Genomic DNA, 19,992 nt, shown 5'->3' on the forward strand with positions numbered 1-19,992 from the left:
GTTTACTGTATCAAAGCTGAAGTAAAGAAATTAAATTGCAACAAATTATTAAGAAATGAAACTCTGTCCTGCTTTGTCACACTTGTTCTGCAGATGTGTTAGCGACAGACCCAGCACCTGCTGCCCTCCCCTGGTCTCAGGTGGAGGAGGATCTGTAAGGAAACTTTATTCTGTCGTCTCCAGAGAGCCCTTGTGTTTGTTGTAGATGATGTCACATGACTGATGGAGCTCTCTCCGAGTATTAGACTTATAGATGATTCTTTTACTTGAAGTCATTAAATCCTCTGAGGGCAGAGTAAACGACAACCTAACAAACATCCCTCACTGAACTTTAAATAACGTTCGAAATTTGAGATGTTTACATTTATAACAGTCAGATTGTTCACTCTGACTTATGGACACTTCCTTCAGTCAATAATATTCATACGAAATTGGCTGCAGTTCATCTAGGGGGCGCTAATGAGACAGTCCTCGATGAATAGCAGTTAATGGGGCCAAACCATTATTTGTGTGTATGTGCAGCAGCAGGTGTGGTAACTGGAGGTGATGCTATGAGACTGCTCCACTGTGGAAATGCAGCACTTACAAACATGTCACTAAATCCACAGCTCCATCCTCCACTTGTGGTCGGCAGCTCCACACAGCTCCACCTTTCTGGAAAACATCACGACTCCCCCAATAAAACAGGAAATATGAAAATTCCTCTTTCCCCTCAGTTATGATTCAAATATCTCATTGCCCTCTTAATGCACAGCACAAGAATCATGCAGCTAAGAGCAGCTAAGAATCATGGGTAGTGTAGTCACAGAGAGACGTGTCAATCATTTCAACTGAACATAAACCTGATCACAGATCAGATCATCAAACTGAACTCTTTGTACAGCTGTGGGAAGCAGATGTCTGTCAGGTCCTGTTTGCTGAATATGCCTCAAAGGACCAGGTACCTGCAGGTGTCCTACACCTGCACCAAGGCAGCAGTCATTTTAAACAGCAGCACAAATATTTGAATCTGTTTTGGTTGAAGTGGTTCTTCCTCCTCCTGATGCTCATCACGGTTCCTCTGCAGGTGAAAACAAAGCGGCCTATGAAGCCTGAATCGTCTCATGTGGTCAGAAAAATATTTTTGCGTCTTAGATTCAGGAACTGACCTGTAAAAGTTCTTGTGTGGATTTCTGAAACATTCAACAGTTTGAGCTCATTTACAGCAAAAAGACTTGAAATCAATAAAATAACTTTTCCTGCATCGTCATTAATGTTGTGAAATGAATTTTGTTTATTCTAAATGTCACATGATCTCCTATGACAGACTTCTAATGCATGTTTATTATAGGTCATTAGTTAACTTCCTGTTTTTGGATCATTTTGCAGAAAGTAAAGTCAGAAGTAAAATTCAAACATGTAATCTCTCTGTCAGGTGACGGAAAATATATCAGCTGATTGCTGAACGAAAGGTCATGAGACAGAGGGTCATCTTTCTAAATGTTCAGCTTTCGCTTTCTGCAATTTCAAAACAAAACCCACCGCAATGTGCAGCTGTGTCCACCAGGGGGCGGTATTTGGCTCTAACAGGTTTATAGAGAAAAACAAAATGTACTTGAAACAATACACGTAAACTTCCCTTTACAACACATTTAAAATAATGAAACATAATTAAATCTAAAATGTTAGTTTACATTGAAACTGCTGATGCTCACTTTTAATTATGTCACCTCAAAAAAATCATTTTTTAATTATTACTGTAGATTTTGTTTGTCTTTTAAAGCATGTTACACATTAACAGCGCTGATTATCAGGTTTATAATATTTACTCTGCATTTACAGCCTCGCTTCAATAAATGCGGCGTTTTCTGTGGTTTCTAGTATTTTACCCTTAAATGTATTCGTGCATTTCTTTACTGGGTTTTCTCTCTGCGTGTTTATGATTTCAAACATTACAAAAGGCCTTAAACAATATTTGAGTTTCATCCCAAAAGAGTAAAATGATTCTGAACGTAAGGAACGACTGGTTAAAGAAACGTGTTTGTACAGTTAAGTTTCGTGTGTCAGAATAAACAGTGAGTCAGGCTCCGGAGTTCTTGCTCTTTGTGAAGAAACGAAAGTGAAAGTAAAGTTTAGTGTTTGAGGTGTGTTCGGCTGTCCGTGTGTGTGTGTCCGTGTGTGTGTGAGCGGACGGCAGCATGGAGGGATCCGAGTGTCCGCCTGTGACCGTGGAGGGGGACTGGACTCCGGCTCAGACCAAAGCCCTGAAGAACAAACTGCACATTTACTTCCAGAGCAAGAAGAAGTCGAGCGGAGGAGACTGCCGGGTGGAGGCGGAGGAAGGAGCCCCGAGGGCGGCCGTTTACTTCAGCTCACCGGAGGGTGAGTGCGCTTCATCGTGGTTCAGATAGTAAAATAAATCATTTAATAATTAAAAACACCGACAGACGGAGACCTGCGAGTGTAATGATGGAACAAACAGGTCTGAGAGTCTCACTGTGACCGGACAGACTGCAGAGAAAGTTTGGCCACAAAGCTTTGAAGGATCTCAGAACTTCATGTTTTTAACCTTTCAGCTCAGAGAGGAAAGTTTCAGAGAGCAGCTGACTTACATCAGCTTTAAAATATGAAATTCTTCATACTGTCACATCTGTCCGGTTATTGAAGCTGGTTAATAAACACCCAGAGCCTCTGCGATGATTTCCCGGCATGCACTTCACCCTCCAGTGCCACTCCTTCCTGTTGTTGTTGAGGCACAGCTCCTCTGGTCTTCAGTGCGGAGCTCCTGGAGGGTTTTATTTCCATGCTTCATGCGTGGAGCCTTCATCACTTTTAGAAACGTGTATTTAAAGCCATGAAAATGATTCCACACCAGGACTCTGTGTGGCTTTGATACTCAGCAGCTGTCACCAAAACATGACAGGAAGCAGGCTTTTATTCACAGGAAGTGGAAGCAGGGAGGGATTAGTTTCTTACTCTCTTACAAACAGCTGATCATTAAAAGTGTGTGTGTGTGTGTGTGTGTGTGTGTGTGTGTGTGTGTGTGTGTGTGTGTGTGTGTGTGTGTGTGTGATTTCAGTGAGAGAGCGAGTCCTCGCGAGGAAGAATCATGAGATCATCCTGGACAGTAAAACCATCCAGTTGCGGCTGAGCTCAGAAGCAGTAAGTCCAGTTTTAGATGTTTCATGTGGATGTTTTTCATCACTCAGAGCTTCCTGTTTGCTGCTCACTGTCACTGCTCTGGGTTCAGCTCTTTGGACCAAGCACCTTTAGGTTTTTATGACTAATCACCGAGCGCCTCCCTTTATACAAATATCACAGTTAGTTCTTTAAAAACAGAAAACTGTGACATCAGTCTCGGTCCTCTGATTCTGAGCTGATCAGAGATCTGGAAACATCAGGTACTGACTGTAAAATAATCCACGCAGGAGTTTTATGGCTGCTGAGCTTCTTATCAGCTCAGGACACAAACAGCTCCAGAGTTTCATTTCACAGGAAAATAATAGTTTAACACAAACGTCCTGCAGAAAAGGACGAAGCAGTTATTAAAGGAAGGTGAATATTTCCACTGGTTCTCTGATCAGATTTATTTTAGGGTTCATTTAGGGGCAAAAATAGTTTCCCCTATTTTTGTAAGTGAAACTTCAGTTAACTATTTGGCAGATTTTTATTCCAGAAGCATCGATAATCATGGAGTCACTGAAGTGGCTTCATGTTTGTGATGCAGCGAGTGATTTATTAAAGAAACCTGGATTCCTGTTTCAGTGCTGATCAGTCCAAAGAGTCTTAATAACAGCACAGAGGACGGATCAGCTGTCCTTACGAGAGGGTGAGCTTCAGTCTGTGTGGCAGGTTGTAAAGGTGTTTTCTTCATGGGTGGAAATAAACTCCTGGCTGTGTGACGGCAGCAGGAGCCTGACTTCCACTTGCAGCTTCTCCTCCTCGTTGCTGTTTGTGTGTTTTGCTGCTGTGTGATCGGGCGTGGCTCCTCTGAACTCCAGCAATAACCAGCCTGGCTGACATGATGATGATACGTTCTCTTCACGTTTATAAGGCAGTGAAATCACAGCTTAACCTCCAAACCTCCCAGTTTACACTTCTCACATCCGTTTGATCCCCGTCTGATATCCTTGGCCAGGGTGCTAACCTGACGTAGTTCTCCGTCAGACTGTGAGTGTCAGAGAGAAAGCTCTGACAGTATGAAAGGATAAACAAGGCGTGCTGTATAAAGCGCTGTTAGTGTTTGAGCACTAAAGTGTTATATAACAATCACTGTGGTGGGGTGTGGCTTGCGAGCTGCAGGGGAGGGGTGGAGCAGTGGCTTCAGGGTGTGGTGTCAGGGGAGTCTGACTCACACACCTGACCTCATCATCCAATCATATCTGACCTGTTAAAGATGTTGCTGGGAGGGGAGGGCTGTGTGTGCAGAAGCAGCCGGAAAGTTAGAAAAGAAAAGACGTTTAAAAAGTTCAACGCTGCTGTCGTCGGGTCCTTCACTGCCACAGTGTCACTAAATATGACTAAAATATGTCAACACTGGACTCTTTAAAGAAAAATCACAGTTATGATGTAATGTCCTTTCTTCTTTTCCTAAAATCACCTTCCTGGATTTTTGGAGAAACATGAGGTGAAGGAAAGCTGTCGTGGATTAAAAGAGAAGCACGATCTGCTGTGTTCAAAGTTTCCCAAATTTAAACCAGAGAGTCTCAGATACAGATGCAGGTTTTAAAGGTGGACAGCCTGGTGAAAAACACTGAAGCTGGGAATAAAAGAATGAAGTTTCACAGTCACACAGGTCAGATGGTCGTAATCAGACATGTTTCTGTCAGACATGTGGAATTATAGATGAATGAGGACCCAAATGCAGACATGGATGCAGGAGAACGTTTTGGACAGAAAGTGAGTTTTTACAGCCGATCAATACTGCAAACAGGTGGAACAGAGAAAACTAAGCAAACCTCCACCGAGGAAAGCTAAGCATAAACACAACCTGAGGGATGAGGAACCGGGAAACACGGGGAAAGCTGACGGAGGCGACGCTGAGGCAACACGGGGAAGACGTGCAGCGGTGACACAGACGGACCAGTCACGAGCAAAGAACACACAATATATAAGCAGTGTTGGGAAAGTTACTTTGAAAAAGTAAATAATTATAGCTACTAGTTACTTCTTCAAAATGTAATTGAGTTACTAACTGAGTTACAAGATTTTAAAAGTAATGAATTACTTGAAAAGTAACTATTGCGTTACTTTAAAATAAAAGTTTAACCCTCTGGGGTCCAGGGTATAGTCGGCCATTTTTGACTACTTTGATGTTTCCTCCACATTTCACCTTTAAAAACTGTTTATTTGTCTTGTTTGGTCTCATCAGCACAACCTCACGTGTCTGAATTTACAGTCATGTTTTCATTTTGACAAACTGTACTAACACAACTGATCTAAAATCAGACAAAAAACATAAAATCAGAGTAGAAAAAGTCATATTTTTACTGTAACAACCACAAACATGTTTAATGATCATATTTCATAACTTTCAATGCAAATATAAATTTAAATAAATTTTAAAATCATATGCTCAAGTTTTGCAAACAACAAAGTTATTTGCAGCCATTTAACTTTTACCCTTTTTCTTTAATAACAATTTCAAACTATTTACAGAACAATCAGCTGTTCTGCATCTAATAAGATGCCACACAAATTATTTGTGTCCACTTTATAGGAGAACATCCCAGCCTGATACCTGGAGACAGCAGTCACCTCATTGTTCTGACACACAACATACAACTATCCACAACACTACACACTAAGTACACACTCAGAACACACTAAACCTCACAAATCTCTCACGTCTCAAAACACTCTCTCTCTCTTTCTGCTGTCTTGCTCGCTCTCTCTTCCTAAACAAACAAATGTCATTTTTGATTGGTCGACATGGTGCATTTTTCTACCAACACGAATGGCCTGTTTTTTTGTTTGTTTGTTTGTTTGTTGCTCATAAGCAGAGAGTGCTCGCTGCGCTGTCCTTAGACAGTAAACGTGACGAAACTATTGAGGGAAAAACACGCGTATAGTGGGTTTTCACGGCATCTCATCAAACCGGAAATCGCCATATTGGAGATACTGGAGTTAAACAAAGCACGGACATGCACGTGTTTTGGGCTGTACCAATCGGTCAGACTGTGAAAAACATTTGCAGTTTTATAGACTGCCAAAAGTTATTACAAATCAGGGAGAACAATGCAGGAAGTTATCAGAGGAAAGGACGCAGTTGAGGTTAGTGTGATGATAATATAATTCATATCAAGCTATTGACTTGAAAACCCTCCATAAGTTGTTTATCATGACTCTGGTTTTACATGTCCTATCAGCACAGTTTATAAACTGGTATATGTCACCTTGTTGCTTTGTCATCTTGAAGTGGTCATGTGATTGGTTTACCACGACTACTTTATTCTTCCTCAGTCAAACAGCAGCACCGATTGTTTTGCCCCCTTAGCTCCAGATGTTGTGCCAGAAAGTGATCACCGTCCGCAGGAGCGCGCAGCTGCTTAAAGCTGTAGCGCCCAGATTACTTACAGCTACTGCCGTGCTGAGACACAGCCAGGACTGTGACAGAGTCTCAGCCGGTGATCCGCTAATGCTGTCACTTCCTGCTGAAGAGACAAAAACACTCATATTTCTTTTGTTCCTGCATCTCTCAGGTAAAATAATTTCACATCACAAAGTGTGTCACACAAAGACAGCGACTTCACAACACAAACTTCAGGTCTGTGGAGACGTTTCTCCTCTTATCCACAAAGCTTCTTCATTTCTAAATCAGCTGGTGGAGTGTAAATAACCCCTAGTGCGGGCTGTCTCCAGTGGAGATGGTCTGAGGGTCGTTAACACACTCTCGATGTACCAACCCCACCTTTATATGACTTACTGGGATCACCTGAACAAATGTGTGAGTGTGGGGTTGGACTGCAGGTGGCTGATAGCTGGAGTCCTGATTCAGCAGCTCCATCCACAGTGGGCACAGACAGCTCCTCAAACCTTCTTCTCAGAGGCCTCTCGATGAGGGCGAAACATCTTTACAAGCCTAAAGAGGTCCAGTCCTACACAGATGCTTGATAAAAACTTTTGATTAAACTTTTGATCACAAAGTTGACGTCATTCTCATGCGAACCATCGGCAGGACTGATCGATGTTCTAACTTTGTGAGCCAGCAGGAGGTCAAACATTTGATTTGCAGTGCTTTGGTCAACTTTGTGTTGATTTTGGTTAATGTTGTTCTTTTCTTGACCAAAACTCTTTGAAATACTCATTAAACTGATTGCAGATTATTTTTTTTAGATTAAATCTTATTTTTGTTTTTTCTCAGAGCCCAACAAGCAGCGACGATGTCTCAGGTAAATCCTCCTCCTCAGCTCCTCTCCTCAGTTTTCATCATCACAGAGTTTATTTAGTTTTTTTAGCTTCTTTGTGTAAAATGAGCTGCAATGATTGTTTGTGGTACTGAAGGGAGATTTTACTGGACTTTATTTAAGTTGAAGCACATTCACATCATGATTTGTCATGATGTCAGATACGTTTGTTAAACATGTTCTGATTTGACTGATTATTCATCGTTTTTATGAAGAAAAACAATAAGATCAACTTTAAATCAGTTTGATGTGTTCAAGCTTCATCTGAGCTTTTCTCTGAGCGCCTGTGGTTCGATGTGTTCCTGTTTGCTGATCATTACTCTAAACTGGACAAACTGGATCCTCTTGATTCTCAGACTCATCGACAGACTCAAAGAAGCCTCCGGCTGAACCTGGAAGTGGAGCTGCTGCTGCCAACAAAGAGGGTAAAAACAAACTGATGGAACAAATGTTGTGACAGTAATTTATGAAAACTGTGCCACAGTGCCTCATCAAAGCTGGAGCTGGTTCAAATGTAATATTTCTGTATGTGACACTTTGTTTTAATTCCACTGGATTCCTCTGCTGTTAAAAGCTGTGGTCACACATGCACTGCAGTGAACTTCAGCATGAGCTAAATGTCTGAGTGACACAGTAAATGTATTAAAACCAGTGTGAAGTCCAGTTGTGAGCACGTGTGAACAGAGCAGCAGCATGTGTGCCGATGTTCACAGTGTGGAGTAAATGTGCTGTGTGTGCAGATATAATAGTCGGGATAGAGAAATGCATCGAGACAGGGGGGTGACTTTGTTACTATATTATGTAATGTCAGTGTTCATGAGACTCTCAGGTCTTATTGATGAGTTCTTGTTCATGAAGATGTGGTCCTGATGGAGTGGATCCCCCTCTTCAGAGGTCGGCTCACTACTGCACACAGTGGACCTGCACTGTACTCATGCAGCTCACCTGGTCGTCACAGACTCTCAGTGTCGCAGGTTGACGCCTGTAGTCGTTGTGTGAAAGAGGTTTACTCAGCAGTGTGAATGACTCACAATTAAAATATTTTTATTAGAAATAAATAATAAGCACTTACACCCTAGTGTTATGGAAACGGACACGTGATTTCAGTCTTAAGTGAACAAAGACAGATCTGATTAGTCTCAAATTCTCTGAATCTATGAAGGAAAGTTTTAGGGAACACCAGCCTGGAATCAAGAATCATTTTCCTCCAACACTGATGGGCTGTTTCTGACTCGTGTTTCTCTCAGACTCAGAGTCGTCTCAGAGCTGTGCGGTGGTTTTGGAAAACGTCACAGACAACATGTCCACAGATCTGCTCTCCATGCTGGTGGAGAACATCTCCGGGTTGGATGAGAACGGCTACAGCATGGAGAACATCTGGGAATCCAACAGCACCGTGGTCACATTCAAAAGCCCTGCAGGTAGGACACACCTGGACTTTTCCTCCCACACACTACACTACAGGGCAGGCATCCCAGATCTACTTTGTTAAAACCTTTGATTCTGATTTTACATTTAAAACTCTCTTTATGCAGCACTCAGATAAATTGTGCAGATTTGTCCATATTTACAGCAAATCAATAAAACTATAAAATAATAACTGAATAATTATTTTAATATACGTTTTTACAAAACTTGAAATATAAAAAACTGTTATCTTAATGTACGCTGTTTCAGACACATGTGGGTTACTTTTTTCCTCTGTATAACCTTTCACTCCACGTCTGAGCTCAGTGTTCACGTTGGATTCAACCCCAGATCTCATTTCTCATGTTTTGGGGCGATCGTGGCTCAAGAGTTGGCAGTTTGTCTTGTAGTCGGAAGGTTGCCGGTTCGAGCCTCGGCTTGGACAGTCTCGGTCGTTGTGTCCTTGGGTAAGACACTTCACCCGTTGCCTACTGGTGGTGGTCAGAGGGCCCGGTGGCGCCAGTGTCCGGCAGCCTCGCCTCTGTCAGTGCGCCCAAGTGTGGCTGTGGCTACAATGTAGCTGCCATCACCAGTGTGTGACTGGGTGGATGACTGGTTGTGTAAAGCACTTTGGGGTCCTTAGGGACTAGAAAAGCGCTATACAAATACAGGCCATTTACCATTTTGGAAATGTTGCTTTAAGATGTTTATATTTTCAAACCGTGTCTTTCAAATGTCCTTACAAACATTGTAGAGCTGATATCAGTGGACAGCTTATGCTGGCTCAGTCTTTGAGATTAAACATTGATTTTAACCTTGAAACAAGTTCTATTAGAAATAACACTAAAATAAATAAATCTGACATTTTATAGCCCAGCTCTGTCTCTCATCCTCTGATGAAACAGTTTAAGTCTGAAAGGATTAATCTGGATTATTTTGCAGATGTGGAGAGATTCCTCTCTGTAAGTCAGACCAGCTCAAAGATGAAGAAGCATGGACTGACCGCTCGGCCTCTGGAGGCGGCAACGAACATCCGAGTGGAGAGTCTTCCTCCGACTGTGGTTGAAGGTACATATGCTCCTAAAAACCATAGACTGTATATAAAAGTCTAACTTCAATAATTACTTCCTCCAAACCATCAACGTGTCTTTTAGACCCCATTCCTACAAAACTGCTCAAAGAAGTCCTGCCATTAATTAATTCTTCAATCTTAAATATGATCAACCTATCTCTAATGATCGGCTATGTATCACAGGCCTTCAAGCTGGCTGTAGTTAAACCTTTACTCAAAAAGCTTCTCTAGACCCAGCAGTCTTAGCTAATTATAGGCCAATCTCCAACCTTCCTTTCATATCAAACATCCTTGAAAGAGTAGTTGTCAAACAGCTAACAGATCATCTGCAGAGGTTTATTTGAAGAGTTTCAGTCAGGTTTCAGAGCTCATCACAGCACAGAAACAGCTTTAGTGAAGGTTACAAATGATCTTCTTATGGCCTCTGACAGTGGACTCATCTCTGTGCTTGTCCTGCTAGACCTCAGTGCAGCGTTCGATACTGTCGACCATAATATCCTATTAGAGCGATTAGAACATGCTGTAGGTATTACAGGTACTGCACTGCAGTGGTTTCTATCATATCTATCTAAGAGACTCCAGTTTGTGCATGTAAATGGAGAGTCCTCTTCACACACTGAGGTTAATTATGGAGTTCCACAGGGTTCAGTGCTAGGACCAATTCTGTTTACATTATACATGCTTCCCTTAGGCAGCATCATTAGAAGACATAGCATACATTTTCACTGCTATGCAGATGACACCCAGCTCTATCTGTCCATGAAGCCAGATAACACACACCAATGAGTTAAACTGCAGGAATTCAGATCAAACTGAGGTTATTGCACTTGGCCCTGAAAATCTTAGAAATATGGTCTCTAACCGGGCTGGACGACTATTCATTATTATCAGGAAGTCCTAAAAACTCCCTGAAAAGCCTTCAGCTGATCCAAAATGCTGCAGCAAGAGTCCTGACAGGGACTAGATTCATGTGAGTTTGCTGATTGTGTGTATTTGTGTGTATTTTAAAGCTTTGTTGCATATTTGTTGATGATTCCTTTTCTCCTGGTTTTCTTTTTTTGTTGTTACCATTTCACATTATCCGGGTTTTAAATTTCTTTAAACACACTGTAATATGTGTGTAATATAATAAAAAAACAGATCTGTTTTTTTCCTCTTTCGTGAGGTTCAGCACATATTACAGTGTGTTTTCAATATATGGGATGAATTATTAGAATTGTAGATCCTAGCATGTCTCAGGATTTCTTGCCAAAACTGTTTCAGAAAAACACCTGCAGTAAAAAAAAGATTCTCACACGTAGTAGATTCTATATTATTAGAGTTTTTTGTGATGTTTTGGAAAAGTTATATCTGTCAGTTTGAGCTGACTTTTATTTACGGCATAAATATGTGTTTTAAAACAAGAGTTATGTCATGTTATTTACAATGAATGCTGGATGTCCTGAGGGGGTTCTGCTGTTCCTGAGCTCATTCATCATTACACAAACCTCACGTTATTGTCAAATTTCATGGAGACCAACCTTTAGAAATTGAATTTATCCTTTAAGCAGCTGTAAAATTGTGTATTTCTGTCTTATTTCTAGACATGCTGGAGCTGTATTTTGAGAAGACCTGGACTCTGCCGGCCAAAATTGTCATGATCCCAACTGAACAGGCTGCCATCATCACTTTCAGCGACCCTAAAGGTTTATTTAGCACGGTGGCATGTTGGTTAGCACGGTGGTTAGCATGGTAGCCGCACAGCAAGAGGGTCCTGACCCTAACCCTATTCACACACTGGTGGAGGCAAGCTACAGTTGTAACCACAGCTGCCCTGGGGCAGACTGACGGATAGGTTAATTGATTAATCTAAATTGCCCATAGGTGTGAATCTGTGAGTGAATGTGAGTGCGAATCGTTGCCTGCGTCTATGTGTTAGTGTTCTGGCGACCTGTCCAGGGTGTACCCCGCCTCTCACCCTATGACAGCTGGGATAGGCTCCAGTGCCCCCCGCAACCCTGGAAAGGATAAGCGGAAGCGAATGGATGGATGGATGAAATAATTTGAATATGAAAGGAGTTATAGAAGAATGTTTTATGTCTGTGGGGTTATGTCAGATAAAAAAAAGGTTCAAAACCCCTTGTGACTTGGATAAATCTTTATAGAAACATTAAAAAAAATCCCCTTAACACCACTTACCTAACCTTTGCTTCTCTGCTCCTTGTTTGCTGCAGTTGTGGAAAAGATTTGTGTAAAGAAAGACCTCGAGATGAAATCTATCACAGTGAAGGTATATCCATACTACAAGTCACTGGGAACCGCCTTGTACAGCAAAGAACGCCCAACATGGAAGATGCCCGAGCCCTTCACAGAGCGTGTTCACCACGTTATCTGGAAATTCCTTGTGGAGAAGAAACTATCAGAACATATCAATGATCAGATGCGTCCACACTTCTGCAGAGTGGATTTGAATGGCCCTGAAGTGAAACTCAGCCCTGTGCCAGAGTTTTTGAGGCAGCAAGGTCTGACAGCAGAACATGTAGAAAACTGGATGAGTAAGGCCCAACATGCCTTCCGTCGCCTGATGTCTCAGTACATGGCATTCGAATGTCAAGCAAATACACCGGGATGGACAGCTGCAGAGAAAGATGTACGTTCAGTTGTGAAGGAAGATGCCATCCTGGTGCTGGATGCATCCAAAGGAGTTCTGACTGTTGCTGGCCGAGCTGATGATATAAAACGAATCAGGGCTCCTGTGGAGAACATTCTTCTGAAAGCCATGAGTCACATTGAACGACAGACAAACAGCATCTCTGAGGAAATGATTTTGTCCCCTGCATGGTTCTACATCCTGAAGCAGGAAGGGCTCCAGAAAGCTGCTCTGGACATTTCTCCTGAGATGAAACTCTCTTATGATGAAGGCACCCAGAAGTTAACCATTACAGGACTCACTGCAGAGGTCTACAAGACTAAGTCATGGATCTTGGAGAGGAATGTGAATATGAGTAAGAAACAACAGAATGTCCCCCCATGTCTTCTAGACTTTCTCAGAACATTGGATCCCATGGACTTATCCCAGGATCTGTTCACATCTCAAGGCATCAGTGCAATCTACACCATCGACAACAAAGGGCTTCTCCTGTTTGGGAGTTCTGACAGAATCCTTGCTGATGCAGAAAGTAAGATGAAGGCTGCTTTGGCTCATCAGATTGTAAATGTGGAAGATCCGGAAGTTCTAAAACTCCCTACCTGGGTGGACCTGAAACAAAACCTGCTAGATATCTTCAACTTATCGAAGAAAAAAACTGTGGCCATTCAGATGCACCCAGAGAGAAAAATAACAGTGGCTGGTTTTGTGAATCCAGTGAAAGAGGTCAGCCAGAGTCTGAGGGCATTTGTTGAGAACTACTCACGAGTTCAAGAAACCATTCGTGTCCAATCCTGTGCTGCTGTTCAGTTTATTGAAAAGAAAAGAACAGAGGAATGGTACAGTATTGCCAAAGATAATAATGTTTCAGTAAGTTTTCATGTACAGAGGCCAAGAATCAGCTTTGCTGGAGCTCGTCTTCATGTCCAGAAAACCAAATCCTGCTTTATGGAACTGGCCAGTGCTCTCTTCACTGACACCTTAACTGTGGACAAGCCCGGAGCAAAGAAATACTTCCAAACCCAAGGAAGCATTTTCCTGCCTACAATAATGAATGAGTTAAGATGTGTTATTCTCCTTCGTCCAGAGATTGAAGAGGAAGAAGAAGAGGAAGTAGAGAATTATGAAGAAGAAACTACCCTGTGCAGAGTGCAGACCAACAGTGGAGTACTGATTTCTGTCAGTAAGGTGGACATCTGCAGCTTTGGTGTGGACGCTGTGGTCAATGCAGCTAATGAGGACTTAGACCACATTGGTGGCCTGGCTTTGGCACTGCTAAAGGCTGCAGGACCACAGCTACAGAGAGAAAGCAGCGACTACGTCGCTAAAAATGGACGTCTACGTCCTGGTGACGCCATCATAACAGATGCATACAACCTGCCTTGCAAACATGTTGTCCATGCAGTTGGTCCACGATTCTCTGACTTTGACAGGAAGACGTCAGTGTCACGCCTGAAGACTGCCGTTAGAGAAAGTCTGAGACAAGCAGAGATGGCCAACTGCTCCAGCATTGCACTGCCAGCGATCAGCTCAGGCATCTTTGGTTTCCCTGTTGACCTCTGTGCTGAGACCATAGCCCAGGCAGTTCGGGAGTACTGTGACAGCCCACAAGGTCTGAGATCATTAACTGAGATTCACCTGGTGGACAACAATGATAGGACCGTCAGAGTCATGGCCACAGCTGTGAGCAAGGAGTTCTCTGACCTCGGACCTACAATGACCATCCCACAGCAAGCAGGCGGGAAACGAACAGGGGCTTCAGGGTAATGTTAAAGTTTTTTAATAATGAACTTTTACTGCATGCAACTCAACATTGATGCCCATCAACAATAAAACATAAAGCAAAAGCTGCAATGAGCAAGTAGTTAGATTAGATTAGCAAAAATGCTGGAATCAGGGCAAACAGCTAGCTTGGCTTGCAGCATTGGCTCACATGTAACAACATCCATGTGCTTTTTTCCAGTTCTTGTGCTAAACCTTTAGCTTTGCCATGCTACATAACTGACAGTGTGGTGGTAATCGCTCTCCCTAAAACAAATAAATACAATATAACTTTCTTTAAATCTTCACTCAGATTTACTGTTTTTGGTACCCAGCATCTCTGGTACCAAAGAGCTACAAAAAAGGAGGGAAGATTCAATTTTATCTGCTATAACATGAGGTCGTTATGTAAGTCCCGGGATGTGTGGCATCCACAGAAACCTCTGAATCTCAGCTAAAAGCTATAAACCATTTCTACAACCACCCAACACAGTAAACACAACAAACAATTAAAACAGCAGTAACATCATTTCGCAAAATGTCCATCAAAACAAGCAACCGAGCCCCATGTGCACGGAACCACAACTAACCAAGTGAACCATACATTTTCTAAAAGCTGAGCTCTCATAGATTCCAAAAGGTTACAGCCCCTCAGAGTTTAAAGGGACAAGGGGTATTTAAACTGACTGTGGCACAAGGCAAAACAGGCCCAATGTATGTGAGTGTGTGCGTAATTCACATGTTCACATGTTGATTACTGGTTTTCTGGAGTTTAATGTCTTCTGAAGCATATTTTCAAAGTGTGTGTGTGTGTATTGTGCTATTCTTACTTAGTGTATTGTCTGTCTTTGTTACCGTTTGTTTATACTGGAGCACTGTAACCAAAAATAATTTCCCCTAGGGATCAATAAAGTATTCTGATTCTGATGATTCTGATTCTGATATTTAAACGTCTGATGAAATCTCACAAGTGTTAGCTTTATTTTGATACCAAGATAGTTGACACAGGGTTTGTGCTTGCAAAGAAACTTACATGCAGCATGTAAGTTGAATGTCCACCATTTTATTAAAACAAAGTGAACTTAAATATTTTAAAATTGTTTCTCAGTGGATATCACCGAGGTCGAGGCGAACGAGGTCAGAGCCAGTCACATGGTGCCAGTTGGTCTGAAACAGGAGGAAGAGGAGGAGGACGAGGAGGAGGACGAGGAGAAAGAGGTGAATCTTGGGGAAATCATCAGGGTAACAGAGGAAGCCAAAGTCCCAAGCAACACACCAGCCATGGAGAGCACGGAGGGTAAGGTTCCTCATCTTCTTTTCTTTGGTTGTATAAAACTCTGCCATAGTGTGATGTCATCAGTGCTGTTATCTGATTGGGTGTAGGTTGGAGCAGACCACGGCTGAGGGATTGAAGATCATTCTGTGCAAGGGAAACATTGAGGACCAGACTGTGAGTACCTGTGGTGCTGTTTGGATCACGACTGAGAGGATTCTGTAAACTGCTGGTTTAGAGCTAATTACAACATGAGAACATAGAATTAGATCACATACACAGAAAAACCAAGATTAAAGGTGAATTCTAGATTATTACAATTTGTAGAAAACCTTCATAGTTTTGTCCATTGTTGATCACTCTCTGTTGACCCCTATCTGACCACTCACATTCCTTTGCTTATCACACGTCTTTTTATTAGTCTTTACTTCTCAAACTTTGCAGATTACTAGGATAAACACAGTGCCTTGAAAATGTATTCACAACTCTTCACAACTTTTCCACATTTTGTCACATTTCAGCCCCAAACATAAATGTATTTTATTTCTATTTTTGTGAGATTGGTCAATCAAAGTAGCACATAATTGTGAAGTGTTTATACCTGGTGTTTTTACGAATAGAAATCTGAAAAGTGTGGCGTGCATTTATATTTACCTTTACTCTGATACCCATAAATAAAATATTCAGTACTATCTTTACGAGTTACTGATACAACAGCCAAAAAAAAAAGAGAGAGAGAGAATTATGACACTGAAAACACAGGATCAGCACATCTAACAGATCACTATTTACATTCACAGTTTGGTGTCAGCCCTCTGTGTGTCACAGTAACAGAGATTATGGTTTAGTTTCAGCCTAAATAACCCACGTGTGTTATTTAGGACCTTTGACACTGTTCTTAATACTCCGTTGAATGTCTGTTTGGAAGTTTCTCCTAATATTTCCAATAATTTTCTGAACTTTTTTATTGAAAAGGTTGTCACCACCAGGGCTCTTATCACAGCTCCTGACTCTGACCCTCTGTCTCTGCCCCTTGCACTGCTCTTTTCACTCAGTTTGAACTTGTGACGCTCTCCACTTTAGAGGATGTGGTTCGCCACATAAAGCCCACATGTTCCCCTCGGGATCCTTTTCCTCCACAAATTGTTTTTAGTCAGCTGAAAGATTTTCTAGTTTATAATGGCGTCTTTGAGGTTTTTCAGTCAGGTTTTAAAAGCCTTCATTGTCACGGTGGTGGAACGGACTCAGGCGCAGACTGAGGTAGCACGGTTCAACAACACTTTATTAATCACTCTGGTGCGCTATGTACACGTGAAGGGGGTGGGGGGGGAGACACCAGGGTCCCAGGTAGGGATGGGTACCGGTTCTGACATAAACGGTAGTAACCAGACCGAAAAGCAGCGCACATTTCGGTGCTTTATTTCGTTGTTTTTTATTCCTGAGCTGTGATACACTTTGAATTCTAGCCAATAATTTTACGTTTCCGAGGATAGTAGGCGGGCCCAGGTACGTACGTTCTGTTAGAGCAGAGCTACAGATTAAAAATGTCCAAGGCGAAGCGGTCAAAGTCTGGCTGTACTTCACAGCAAAAGATGCAAACTCAGCAGCAACAAGTGCTTTAAGCTGATACTGTGATACTGTCAAAGGAGGTAACACCTCGAATCCGATGAAACACCTGGCGACGCATAGCGTTTTTTTTAAAAGCCCAGAAATGCGCCGTATTTGATAGCTTGCTGCGAGACCTCACACCGAGCACATCTACTGTGCGTGGGTTGCCTGTTATGCAACATCCCCCAAAAACCCGAAGAGGAGAGTCCTGGCCCCTAGCCCTGCCAGTGTAGCAGGAATGATGAGGATGATGATGCAGCAGCAGCCGTTCTTCTCTGCGTGAGGAGCTTAATGTTGTTCGTGTGTAATTTACGTTGTGTACTCTAACCACATTATTACATTAATGCATGTAAGGTGAACTAGCAAACACCATCATAGCTACATGCGGCTGTCTTCTTGTTTGATGGCAGATACTCCCTTCACCCTGGCCAAAAAGGCTAAAATGACCAAAGAAAAAGTGGAAAACAGCTAAACATGAGAGGTTTTTGGACAAAGTTTGTGTTCTCCATTCTTTAAGCACCGTTTGAGCACCGGCACCGTTTCAAAAGTACCGGTTTGGCACCGGTATCGGGTAAAACCTAAACGATACCCATCCCTAGTCCCGGGGGTCAATAGGGGGGAAACACACGTCTTCACACTTGCTCCGCTCCTTGTCCAAACACTCCTCACACCCACTCACACTCACGGGGTCCAGGAATCAAAATGGGCGGGTCCAGATAAACCTATAAACATAGACGAGGGTAAGACGGCAGCAAGTACGGGAACAACTAATTCACAAAGAAGCCAGGCAATACTGACGAGGGTCACTCAATATTCCAGCGACAAATAGCTCAGAGCCCCAGCCTTAAGAAGAGCCAGAGGTCGACTGCAATTCACTCGAGATCAGCTGCAGGTGCGTGGGCCAAGGGTGGAAGCCCAATCAGAACTCCGCCCAGGCAGACAGGTAGGAGAGAGAGAGAGAGAAAAAGAACAAACACTTGTGGCCACACTGGGCTGGCCGGGGAGGCACAGGGAGCATGACATTTATAGCACAGAATCTGCATTATTAAGGGTTTTTAATGACAACCTTCTGGCATGTGATTCTGGTAACCATGTTGTTCTTGTCTTGCTTGACCTAGCTGCTGCTTTTGACACCGTAGAACACAATATTCTAATTTCTCAATTACGTGATGTACAGTGGTTGCAAAAGTATTCGACCCCCTTGAACTTTCCCACATTTTGTCACATTACAGCCACAAACATGAATCAATTTTATTGGAATTCCACGTGAAAGATCAACACAAAGTGGTGCACACGTGAGAAGTGGAACGAAAATCATACATGATTCCAAAGGGGGCTGAATAATCACAAATAATCACGCACACTTTTCAGTTATTTATTTGTAAAAAATGTTTGGAATCATGAATGATTCTGGTTTTCTGGAGTTTAATGTCTTCTGAAGCATATTTTCAAAGTGGTTATAATGCAATAAAATCCAAAAATAATTTCCTTGTTATCATTTAATGTGAATTATCAAAGGAAAAACTTTTATTGTGGGGCTGAATATTTGGCTCAGGGTTGTTTTTGCTGTTTTAACGTTGGCATTTTACAAAAATCTAATCTGGCCAGCCTAAACAGACGCCTGCTTTGCTGTAAGCAGTTTGGTATCGTCTGCCACACTGTGCAGACATTTAGTTCCTCGGCCAATTTGTTTTAAAAATGAAAATCATAAAATATTTTTGTATTTTTGTGTGAACTGTTGATTGTTAAAGCTTAAACTTTGTGCCATTTTGCTTTTGTTCCACAGACTGACGTCATCGTCAACACCATCTCACAGGACTTGAACCTGAGCCAGGGAGCTGTGTCCAAAGCCATCCTGTCAGCGGCTGGAGGGAGTCTGCAGGACGCCATCTACTCTGAAGCCAGAAGGGACACACTGTGGCACGGGGAAGTCATCATCACTGACGGCTACAACCTCACATGTCACAAAGTCTTTCATGCTGTTTGTCCATCCTGGGACAACGGAGGCGGCCAGGCAGAGAAGGTGAGGCTGTTTATGTATATATAAAATCACATATTAATAAATAGCTGAAAAAGAAACATGTAGCTGTAGCAGTAAACAGTGTGTTAAGTGGATGCGTTGTACAGGGAGCCACAGGCAGGAATGATTTCCTGTGTCGTTCAGTGGTGCATCATGGGTAATCTCAGTCTCTCACTGAACGAGCTCCTGTGACTGACCAGCATGTCATGGAGTGGGTGGGAGGTGTTATCCAACATTGTCTTTATCTTGGACAGCATCCGCCTCTCCGACACCACCTTGAGGGAGTCCAGCTCCATCCCCACAACATTGCTGGCCTTACGGATCAGTTTATTAAGTCTGTTGGCATCTGCGACCCTCAGCCTGCTCCCCCAGCATGCAACAGCATAGAGGATCGCACTGGCCACAACAGACTCATAGAAAATCCTCAGCATTTTCTGGCAGATGTTGAAGGACCTCAGTCGCCTCAAAAAATAGAGACGACTCTGGCCCTTCCTGTAAAGTGCTGTGGTGTTTTTAGCCCAGTCCAGTTTATTGTCAATGTGTACTCCAAGGTATTTATAGTCCTCCACAATGTCAACACTGACCCCCTGGATTGAAACAGGGGTCAAGTGTTTCCTGGTCTTCCTGAAGTCCACGATCAGTTCCTTGGTCTTTGCCACGTTGAGCTGCAGATGATTCTGCTCACACCACGTGACAAAGGAGTCGACCACAGCCCGGTACTCTGTCTCATCATCCCTGCTGATGCATCCAACCACCGCAGAGTCATCAGGAAACTTCTGAAGATGGCAGGTCTCTGTGCAGTGGCTGAAGTCTGTGGTGTAGAGGGTGAAGAGGAAGGGG

The 19,992-nt window shown here is 42.7% G+C and overlaps 1 protein-coding gene across 2 annotated transcripts in view; it reads left to right on the forward strand.

The window, feature by feature from the left end:
- The first annotated feature begins 1,752 nt into the window (after positions 1-1,752).
- The window catches only part of LOC113034388 (poly [ADP-ribose] polymerase 14-like), a 37,488-nt gene continuing 19,248 nt past the window's right edge, over positions 1,753-19,992 (forward strand). Inside the window, exons 1-11 of one of the 2 annotated variants that reach the window (XM_026188906.1) lie at positions 1,753-2,361; positions 3,059-3,141; positions 7,343-7,370; positions 7,742-7,810; positions 8,633-8,806; positions 9,735-9,860; positions 11,448-11,549; positions 12,078-14,253; positions 15,360-15,548; positions 15,635-15,701; positions 18,919-19,155. In XM_026188906.1, the coding sequence (XP_026044691.1) occupies positions 2,178-2,361; positions 3,059-3,141; positions 7,343-7,370; positions 7,742-7,810; positions 8,633-8,806; positions 9,735-9,860; positions 11,448-11,549; positions 12,078-14,253; positions 15,360-15,548; positions 15,635-15,701; positions 18,919-19,155 (3,435 nt within the window). In that variant the 5' untranslated portion in view covers positions 1,753-2,177. The remainder of the gene's footprint in view (positions 2,362-3,058; positions 3,142-7,342; positions 7,371-7,741; positions 7,811-8,632; positions 8,807-9,734; positions 9,861-11,447; positions 11,550-12,077; positions 14,254-15,359; positions 15,549-15,634; positions 15,702-18,918; positions 19,156-19,992) is intronic. The other variant, XM_026188905.1, reaches the window with a different exon arrangement.

The sequence above is a fragment of the Astatotilapia calliptera genome, chromosome 12 (genome assembly GCF_900246225.1).
Source record: "Astatotilapia calliptera chromosome 12, fAstCal1.2, whole genome shotgun sequence".
Classification (NCBI taxonomy): Eukaryota; Metazoa; Chordata; class Actinopteri; order Cichliformes; family Cichlidae; genus Astatotilapia; species Astatotilapia calliptera.